General features: G+C 39.7%; 1 protein-coding gene across 2 annotated transcripts in view; it reads right to left on the minus strand.

Moving 5' to 3' along the window:
• The window catches only part of SH2D4B (SH2 domain containing 4B), a 63,937-nt gene extending 52,867 nt beyond the window's left edge, over positions 1-11,070 (minus strand). For both annotated transcript variants that reach the window (XM_010285868.1, XM_010285867.1), the window contains exon 1: positions 10,887-11,070. In XM_010285868.1, coding sequence (XP_010284170.1) covers positions 10,887-11,070 — 184 coding nt within the window. The remainder of the gene's footprint in view (positions 1-10,886) is intronic.
• Positions 11,071-11,366: the final 296 nt, after the last annotated feature.

Below are 11,366 nucleotides of genomic sequence, written 5' to 3' on the forward strand. Positions count from 1 at the left end.
GGTTTTCACCTACTGCACCTCATGGTAAAGTATCTTGAGAAGTATGGAATGACTCCCCAGGAGTATTGATCCCACATAACCAATGGCAGCTTTTGTTTTAACAGTGGCCCATGTCCTCTCTCCTGGGAGGAGTCTGGGTATCCTAATTGTTCCCCTTTATTTCGTACTTTAAAGAAAATTTTGCAAACAACGTGCCTCGTTAATGTATTTGTATCATAACTGGCAGATACAAAATACTTCTACTTTTCTGAGACAACTTCATTACTTTTGCTTATTTATAAGCTTACCAGATGGAGAGAGAATTTAAAAAAAAAACTTTTCAGGTAAGCAGACAAATTTTATCTTTGCTTCTTTCCAGGTTTTCTGTGCTAAAGAGTCATTAATATGTTTCTCAGAGGCATAACCTATCCATTACTACCCCACCCCATAAAACAGATGGTTGATTTGTAGACATGTCTTGAGAATTTTTTCTCTTTCTTCCTTTTCAAACAATGGATCTCCCTTCGGAAGCTACACACAGTAGATGTAAAACGTTTGAAAACATCAGTATAACATATTGTTGGTTCAGCACTAACTACTGTACACTACAGTACAGTATACTACTGTATATGCATCCACAGTTCAAGCTGAAAGATAATAGCAATATCAAACAATCTGGCATTTTTAAGCTTCAGCATTAAACAGGGAGACCTCCACATAAACAATTTTAAAACAATTCAACTTGAGCACATACGCCTTTATTCAGGTTTTTCTTTAGAACAAGAGAAGGTCTTTTTCACATCCAACTAACCTATTTACTTCAAGAAATGACTCCCATGCAAATCTTCCCTTAAACCTACGCTCCCATAAATTTGGAGATGTGCTTTACTGTACAATCTGATCATAAACCAAGGTAGTTTCCTAGCACAGAATAACATTCAAAAATGAGTGTGCAGGGAATGAAATAAGGAGCTCAGGATAAAAAAAAACCTGGCACTGTCAAAACAGAATTCCTGCCACACAAAAAGTCTTTGCAGCCTGCAGAATCAAGTTCCAGTGGTCAGCATCAGCTCTTCTAGGCTAACGATACTGGGCTTGCACTTCTAAACTGTCGAAACAATTGCAAGATCTGAGCTGAAAGTACAGAAAATTATTTTCCTTAATATTTTTAGGAAACTAGTGTCGTCTGCTTTGCAAGCAGAGAATTACCACCACTGAGGGCTGATTATAATAAAATGATTTCTGCTTTAAGATGCCCCTCAAGTATTACATTTTCTGCAAAATAAGGTATTTTGTTAACACACTTTATTTCCAAATGAAACAGAAATAGAAAAAAAAAAAAAGAAAAATTCCACTAAATCCAAATGGAAGAGACAGGTCCTGACTAAACAAATTTGAAATCTAGGTGATAAAGAGGCAAGGGTAGCTCATGTTTCCCAAGCTTCTGAGCCCAGTCACAAAGCCTAATGCAGAGTCAGGAAATAAAAGTTAAACTTCTTGAGTCCCAGTCTTGTGCCTTGACCACAAAAATACTTTTCTTTTCCTGGAGAGACTGAGGCAGCCTGTGAATAATTGCCATTAGGAAGTAGCGGACATCAGAATTAGTCTGGATTGGAGAGTAGAAATGAAAGTGTTTTAGAAACAAACACTGCTTTGTCAGGAAAATGTACTGAATAGTTTACCAAGTCTTTTCCATCTCTACTCTTCAGACCAACAATTTATCTGCTGTAGTATTCTACCCGTTTTGTCTAAAACAACTCTGTAGGACCACAAGCGGCAACAGTAATTCTTGCAGTTCTGTAGCTCCGCCGTAAATTAGTATCTCCCACGGAGTTTGCCTAAACCTATATCCATACTGCTTTAAGACCAGTAAATTGGTTACTGGATATTGCTCCTTACTCCAGACCAACACAAAATCAGGTATCCCAAATTTGCAGCACAAAGGAATCACAGTAAAAACTTTCTTGGAGACCTACAGCCTGAACCAAGAGCAACACACATTTGCATATATAAACACATACAATCAAAAATAACACCAAGTCATGTTTTCTATTTGTTTGTACTTACGCAGTCAATTCTATAACAACAGTGAAAATATAAAACAATACTGTAGAGAGCAATAGGAAACTTGAGATTCTCCCCTATAAGAATTATAAGTCTCTACCAGCAGCACTACTAATCTCGTACACACATACACACACACAGAGTGCTGGAGTGCAACCGTGAGTTGGGACAGAGGAGCAGAACCACAGATTGAGTTTTGAGGTTTTTCTTGTGTTTGGTGAAGGTTTTTGATTGGTTTGGGTTTTTTTAAATGACAGTTTTGGGCTATATCTGGCTTCATTTCTTTCGCGTGCTTCTAATTAAAAGTGCTTTAAAAATAACAGTAATCAGAGCAAATGGAACACTACTGGGAGTCAGCTTCCTTCCTGCAAGCTTGTTCGTCATTGCTTTAACAGTTACAGCATCCCCGACAATTCCCATTTGCGACCCATCTCCAGTGTTTACAAGGGAACTCCTCCAAGGACCGCTAGAGGCCAGATTTGGTGTCAAGCGTCCCAGCTGTGCTGTCACGTAGCCACAGTCCGCCTGCTGAGCCCAGCAAAACGATAGAGAACGCCAAGCAACCCCAAGCGCCTTTCTGTCGTAGGGAGTACCACAGGCTGCGTCGAGTGTAAATTCAGAAAATTAGAAGATCACTGATTTATCATCTCAGAAACATGGAACAGCATTCAAAGTCTGCTTAAACTTTCTTGAAAGAGACTGCTATTTCCATCAACAGCCTTGTTCCTCTGAGGTTGGACTTCCCACAATAGTTCTCCTACTTGGAAGCTACAGATCTCTGTAATAGCAATTGACTCTCCTTCCTCACTCGCTGGAAAGCTTTGTAGCCATACAAACATCCTTTGACTCTCTCTTTATAAAATATTCCTTTTCTTTTCTCTCTCTGTGCTAGAAAAAGGCTCCCGAAACTTATTCTGTATTTGAAACAGGCTGCATGAGCACTCACTGCTGACATCAAGCTGCAGCCTGATCTGCTTTTGTCAGAGATGAACTGTAGCTTGTCGTGTGTTTGTAGGGTTGGGGGTTGTTTGTTCTTTTGGAGTTTAGATATACTTTGGTCTAAGCACAATGTGTTTTACATGAGATTTTACCCTTGGTTTTCTGAACAAATGATTTTTATGGCTTCTTCAAAGTAGAAGCTTGAAATTTTGATAGTCTGCAGAGTAGATGATGTCCCATTCAACAGTTTCATTAGCTGCAGGACGTGTGTTAGAAGCACATTGATTAGAATGAAGATGAGAACGTGAGCTTTAGGCTGTTCTCAGTTCCTTGAGCTTACCCAGTACAAGTATTTTATTTAATTATTTTTAAAAAATAAAAACACACACATAATTGCACTTCCAAGGAGAAAATCTAGGAAATTACTGTGAATGTATCTGAGAGTCTGTTCAAAGGACAGAATGCACTTTTCCAAATGTTAACTGCAGTAAATCCATTAAAATACATATAGAATAATCAGGTAGTAAATGAAAGAAATAAAAATAACATAATCCCACAATAAACTGAAGATCTGCTACAATTAATTCTGTGGTCTGCCCCTGCCAATAGTCATAGGACCATGAACCCCTCTCAAGAATATGTTAAAAAAACCCCAATTGCTTCAATTCTTAAAACAAGAAGAAAATGTGGGAAAAATTCTGAACTTCTCAAGCGTCCCCACAACATTTCACTTTGCACACCCTTCCATTTCAATGCTGTGTTGTGTGCTTTTCTATTTAAAGGAGGGTTTGCAGAGGGAGAAAGAAATTCAGCTGATTTGCATTAACATATCAATAAGGGTTGAAGAATCTCAGCATAGCTGAAAAATCAGCCTTCGTAGCTCTCCAGCTGCTTCCTAATCATATAACAAACTCAATCTTCTGTTTATGGAATTACAGCCTGTTACCATGGAAATAATTATGCTGCAATATATCCCTGCAGGATCAAATAAAGGAAGAGCAACTGCAAGAGAGCAAACGTTAAGGGAGGAAACAGTTACTCAAATAAGATTATGGTAATTAACAAATGTAGCAAAGATAACTGTCTGTAACACTCAAAGGTAAGTGGGTTTGCATTATCATTTGGTACGTATACATGCAATGTGCACATACAGGTTTGCATATTGTAAACCGAAAAAGAAGAGCAACAAAAAAAGAAACACAGAAATAAAGTGGCATTTATGCGGTCTCTATCTAGCATGTCCCAGATATTTTCTTGGCTTCCTGGCCAAGGCACTCTGTTATACGTAACAATGTTGTAATTTGCCCACTTTCAACTGGGAGATAAATTCAGAACTCGTTCTTAACGACAATGTTCTAACTCTGTACAATCCAGAGGTAGTCTCTCGTCTGTCCATTTTAATGACCCTTTCACTGCAGACAGTATAAAATACAGGTACACATCAGGTCAAAGTCGAAGGTTGTAACATCATTCACATCAGTATCATTAATTTGATTTTTTTTCCTTCATTAAAAAAAATACAGTCAAGAACATAGCACTGTAATTTCTGATGTCAATTGCCTCTTGTAAAGAGTAAAAGCTATATACAGGGCTTGGTTTCTCACACAGAGCTATCACAAAGCATCCAGGTTTTCCCACTGCTGCAGAACAAACGAAAACAAGCCTGCACGGCTACTTCAGGGTCTGCTGGAAACTCAAAGCAGAAGGATAAGGGTTCCGTCACAGAATGGAGAGAGAGAACTATGGATCACTTTCTGCACCAGACTCCCCTACTTAACGCAGCGTGGCAAGTTTGCACCAACTCCTTTTATCAGGCACGCAAGCTCACAAAAGCAGGGACAACTATACCACTACAGTGAGATTTTCTACACCACAGTACACGAGTGGACTTGAAGGTTAATGAACCACCAACAGCGTCTGGCTAAGCCCACTGATGACTTGAAAACATTGAGTTTTCCCATGTCTTCCAACTCCTGCTATCAAAACCTGGTGCCTCTGTCCTTGATTGTTTTGGTCATTTATGCTAAAAGCTGGCAAAAATCAGCAAGGAAATATTGAATTAGCCCGGGCAAATCCCATTCTCCCCTTGGCTGCAGTACTGCTCTCTTCCCATATCAAGTATTCACATGCTTGTAGAGAGTCACAACCTCGTATCATAACCACAGCACCAGTGTGTACAAGAAAGCCCATCTAACACCACTGTGTCCCCACAGGCTGAGGAACACAGTATCGCAGAGAAACACAGGGATGGTCTCCATGCCAGAGGCTCCATTAACCCAGTAGCCTCTCCGAACACGACTGATGCCAGATACTTTAGACAACAGGAGCACTGAGGATTGCACACGTGCAAGAGAAGTGGCCAGTGTAATAAGGCCCAGGTAGCCAGCAATCTTCTGCTCTTACTTTTCTGCAAAGCAGAGAAGTCAGCTGCAGGGCAGGATCTGAGACTGAAAAGTACAGACTTACGGATAATCCTAGGAGGCCAGAGAAGTCCCTCTGGACCTGTTCCATCTGGTACACATTTGGGTCATACGGCGGCTGGGGGTCTCTTTCTAGCCCCAGGTTCAGAGACGTGAACAGACAGTTTAGAAGCTGCAGTTTAACCGTACGTCAGTACATAGCCACACTGAGCACGAGCTCTGAGGAGCTGAGCTCTGGCCCCGAAGTATAACAGTACTAACAAAACTGCATCATATCACAAGCTGCTATACATGTTGTGAATGTTACATTAAAACTTTTCCAACGACTTCAACTTAGTTGGCTCAGTTCCCCAATAAAAATCATTCTAATGTTCTCGCTAGTGTTCCGCTGTTGCTTTTTCAGTTGTATCTGAATCGGAAACAAAAGACAGGGCTCTACAGCATTCAAGACCACATACAGCCAGAAGTTTCAGAAATAGTCAAGTCTGATGTCTCAGGTTAGACCCATATCCAATGATACAGAGAAAGAGGCAGCGAACACTTCCAGGGGTTCATCTCTGGAGGAGATGAGACCTTAGTTAAGCATTACCAGGGTGTGTAGAGACCTTCGTGTAAATGAGGAGTACATTTCTGGTTCAAAACCATAGAAAAAAAAGTCACTGCACGTACACCCAACTCACCCTTCGTACACCCACTGAAAGACATGCCCAGTCGCTGGCCTTCACATGTGACATGGATCTATCCTCCAACCACCCACTTGTGATATCTGAAAAGCTTGCTTCCAAACAGCTTCGTCTACTCTCTAATGTTTTTCTAACACAAATGCCATTTAGATAAAGAAATTATTTTCTAGCCATGCTAGACATGTGACAAGCCTACCTTATTTTCTTCCAGCTGCTCTTGTTAAAGACAGGTAAATACGAGTGTTTACAAATAGCTCCTGTCTGAACATCGCGAGCTGCAGTTCACAATGAGTAAGTGTCAGCACAAGCAGCGGCAGACCAACGTTGTCTTCCCTCCTACATGGCTGTCCTTCAGCTACCTAATGCTCAATAGTTTGAGATCTCACTTTGGGTAGGCTGACAGCTCTGAATACTGCATCAGTGTCAAAATCCAAACTGGCAGGATCCTTCGCTTACTCCCAACTCTGCTATACTGGTTAAAGGGCTCCTGCCTGATCAAATAAACATGTTTCTTTGCAAATTGCAAAGCTGCCCGTCAGTCAACTCTCAGCAAATCCCCACAGGATCTTGAAATTTTGAGGAGACTTCCCTTAGTGACTTTAGCACGGTAAGAAAAGGCAGCCTGTTTTATTACAATGAAAACATGTTCCTGAAAGATCTGCCCAGGAGTTACTTGTAAACGAACCGGAGACGGACCTCCAAGAATTCAACTCACTTGTGAAGCTATTTCAGTACAAGCCAGCAGTCATGATTTAATTAAAGCCATAAAATACTTTTTTTTTTTTTTTACCTTGAGTAAGTTCACTAAATGCTGCAGTTTTGCAAGGACCCAAATGATGCTGAAATTCTACTAATATTTTTCGGTGAGGTACAAATGTAGGCTAGGTACAAACAGCAAAAACATGGGAACAGTTTATTCAGTATCTTCTAAAGGAATTATTTCATTCTGAAGTGATGTTTATACATTGCTCCCTTGTAGACATAGATCTGTGTTTTTAGGAAAGGAAATTAAAACTGTTGAATAATCTGAAAACATTTCATTCACCCCCAAAGTGAGATAATTCCTTTAACATTGACCCATTCTGATACAAATTTCCATTTTAACCTTTCCTCGAGACACATGAAACCAAACAATCCAAATAGAAAAGCAGGCACAATTTAGCGTTTACTGAAGGTGACTAATATTTTCTTTAGAAATGAAGACTAATTAGACATAGACTGTTACACAATTTGGCTTGCTAAAGACTCTCAACAACTTATATCTTATTTCATGTTTTGGATTTGTTTTTGTTTTCTAAGAAGGAAATTTCCTAGTATTGAATAGGACATTTATGGACCATCTGCATTTAGTGGCGCTTCTATAAAAATCGCTGTAGAGTTTGGGTCTTTGCTACCTGGTTTCCAAACAATTAAAAAATGATCACACTGACAAGCATTCCCTAAACCTGCTGATGATTTTAACTCTAGACCAAGGTCAACCTGACCTGCATATGCCACTTTTTTCCTCACCAACTCTGCACTTATGGTTTCTGTGAGACTACACATCCAAACCTTGCACAAGAGCCCTTCATCCTCAACTCACTGTAGAAAATCAAAATTGGCTTCACAATCGCTGCTCTGGTTTTTTTTGAAAAAATCCACCCCTGTTGCTGTGCTGCTGGGCTCCCCTGTACCATCGCAGGTGAGCTCTTGAATTGATGGAGAATTGTACCTATTGCGGTATAGGACTCCAGATCAAGCCCAAGGACTTTTTGGAGCATTCTTATTAGAGTTTTCATATGTAGCTATTCCAACTATGAGGAAAACAGAAAGATTTGAAAAGTAGTCCTATAAAGATAACTCCAAATAAATTAGTAAAAAAATTATGACATGACATTTTTGTAAAAGATTCAGAAACAACATAAATATTTTTTCTGTCAACTAGAAAATTTCAGAAACTCGGCACAACATTAGAGATACTAAAGTCTTGCCTCTCTTTTCTACTACACGTCAAGCTACAAAGATGTCTATAACGCCAGAGTAACTCTTGGCTTCAACAAAATAGCACAAACATAAAACCTGTGCCATGCAGTAGAGAGTCAAAACCAAAAACTTGCAGATGAAACTGCTCAAATCCCTCGGTTTCAAAGGAATAAAGAACATGTATTGTGATAGCTCTAAAGTTCCTGGTAGCCTCTAATGTTAAACAGGAATAAAAATACTACATATTCCATGCTATGTAGCAGGGGGAGGATGTTTGAAAATTCACTTATACATCAATGGAAACTGAAAACTAAGCAGCATCAAGGTCCAAAAATGTTGATACCAAATGTCTTTTAGAAAACAAACAAACAAACAAAAAACCCAAAACCACCCCACACCTCATATTTTAAGATAAGAAAGGATTATTACAGGCATCTACTCTGACCCTTTGAGTCATATAGGCAAAAATATTACACACTAATTCCTATCTTACACCCATAATTCCTGGTTAACATTTTTCCACCTTTTTTTTTTAAATCAAGAAACTAGCTCCACTATGAGTCCATTTACCACCATATTATAGAGCTGGACATTAGGAATCAGTTACAAGTGGCTGTATATTTAATGAACGGTACGCCTGAAAGATGGCAATTATTTTTTGTAACTGTTGCCTGCATCAGTTCATGGAAGTCAAAATTTATTTTCACTGGAACCAAATGCCTGAATTGCAAATCTAATTCCAATAGTCCTCTCTACAAAAAAGTCAGTAAGATCAGTTCTTCAGTATGGTTCTGAAGGAAGTACAAAGTTTCTAACAGTGGGCAAAAGTCAAACCTAAGCAATACCTTAAATTGACAATTTAAGAATGTAAAATGGAAATCGGCTATTGTGAAATTTAACTCCATGTGTATTTGTGAATACTTTTGTCAGAGTAAATATAATGTTTAGGTTACTCTACTGCTCTCCATTCTCTTATTCTTTATAAATCAGAAAATTAATTACCCAGAAAATGGTCTCCTGTAGCAGGAAGCTGAACAGGTTTAACATATAATTTATATATGGAAATTTAGGTGTCAACACTGAGACAAATCATGACATAAATATTTTTGCAGTTAGATTTTTCTGCATCTGTCTTCCTCAAAGAATAAGCATAATACAGATTATCTCAATGATATAATGTTGTTTTGGTATGTGGAGCTGAACTGCATTTTTAATTCTTTTCTCAGCTACAAATCAATCAAAATGAACAAGCTTTTTATGCGGTATGAGAGAAGCTATTTTAATGCCATTCCTCTTAGGAAACCACAATCCACTGCCCTAAGAACACTAACATGTAGAAAAGAGAAATTAAACAGAATGAGGTTTTTCCAATGTCCACCTTGCCATCTGCGAGGGGACATTTTAAACTCCTGTTATGGCCGATTGGGGTGTTACGAACATTCCCCCTTTATTTTAACACTACCATTTTAACTTACTCCAGGTAATTTCATAAAGGCCTTTGCTTCAAGTGAGTCTTGGAAACTAGTGTTGCTTTGAAACATGTTTCTTTAATAACAGTCTTTGACTCGTTAACTATCTAATGGGCACTTTTTACGGTTCAGAGCATCTAAGCATTTGAAGTCTGACAACTGAATCCAATAATCGATCAGTGGCAAGGTGCTCCAAGCAAAGCTTTCTAGCATGGGTGTGTTAAGATGAGCAATACTTTCAACACTGACTGCAGAATCACATAGCTATTAGAGCTCTTTCTCAAAATCAGCTACCGAAGTGTATGAGAAATTTTGAATATTCAAGTTTTAATAGATTTGAAGATAGGATAAGATCTTTGGCATTTCACAGGGAAAGGAGTGTTTGACATATCTCTGTAATATTTCCTTGTTGAGTGAGGAATCACTGCAACTACATTTCCAAGATGAAAATATTTTCTATCTTGCATCAGCCAAACAACTTCATCCTGTGAATGGGGAAAGGGTTGGAAGCTGCTTGCTCATAGAGCAAGAAAATAAATATTTCTGTTTATTCCAAATGGCTCAGACCCAAGACCAGACACTTGGAAATGACATTTGGAGAAGTTATTTTTTTTATGTTTTCTTGTGTGATTTTGCATATTTGCTTTTTAAGTCAACACACACATATAGCATCATAACAGCCTGTGGAAGGAGCTCCATAGCTTAGCTACATATTGCATGAAAACACATTTCTGGGGTTTTTTTGGTTTGTTTGTTTTGGTTGTTGGGGTTTTGTTTACATGCTCACCCCATTATTATCCTATTACCGAGACAAGATATTTTAGAGAGTGTTTACTAATACGGTTGGAAATTTAGTCTCATATGGTATGGCTGTTCTGATGTCCCATCTTATTCACAAACAGCCCTTCAAAACAAGCTCAAATTCAAGAATTTAACTCCTATTCCAGCCACTTGGAAACATTTAATGCCAGGTCAAGAAACCTCAACGGCACAGGCAAGACTGCCTTTTGCCTGAGAGGGGCAAGGGGTGGGAACGGTAGGTGAAGAAAGAAGCCTTGGGATTGGTGGGGAAACTTGGCCGTGGTACATCTGTTACGCTGAGAGAATAGGAGCAGAGACTCCTGGCTGAAAGAAGCACTTCAAAATGATTCCCCTTACGCCCACGCTAAACTATTCCCACGGTGAAAGCCCCAGCCTTGAGAGACAAGGAGCAGGAACATGCTGCTTTTGCTGCCCCAGGCTATCTCTTTGCCTATGGGGAGGAGCTGGCACCCTTCCTTGTAATGTCTTCCCGATGCCTGCTGCACCATAGCCAGCTGCATGCCCACCATCCCCAGCTCTTAAGTATAGACAGAGGTCACAACTCTTACTCTGTTTGCGCCTCGCTGTCTTTCTCAGCATGGCCTCCTCCATTCGTGCTTTTTCTTCCCTCTCCTTCCAGCGCCTCAGCTGCTCTTCTCTCATTTTGTAGAACAAAATCTGTTTTTGCTCTTCATTAAGTTCTGCCAGGAGCTCAGGGTCAATATACATGTCATGCAAAATTTGCTGCAGCATGACGACTAAAAAAAAAAACCCAACAAACCCCCCAAAAAAAACAAAATAAGAAAAACTTGCTTCCAATTATACTCACTACAGTGACAAAACCCCACTGGCGGCACTCCAGGGAGCAACCCACAGCAAAGGAGCTCTCCCACGCCTGCCGGCCCAGGAGCGGTTTGGTTCTTGCTCTGGTTCTCTTTGTGCAGGCATGTTCTGTTCCTGGTCTCTTACAGGGACGGAGTCCTCTGCTTATCCCATCCTCCAAAGGTAGGGACAGGTGTCAAGTGAAAGGAAGGGGGAGGAACGGGGGG

This window comes from Phaethon lepturus, unplaced genomic scaffold, assembly GCF_000687285.1.
Source record: "Phaethon lepturus isolate BGI_N335 unplaced genomic scaffold, ASM68728v1 scaffold10294, whole genome shotgun sequence".
NCBI classification, from domain to species: Eukaryota; Metazoa; Chordata; class Aves; order Phaethontiformes; family Phaethontidae; genus Phaethon; species Phaethon lepturus.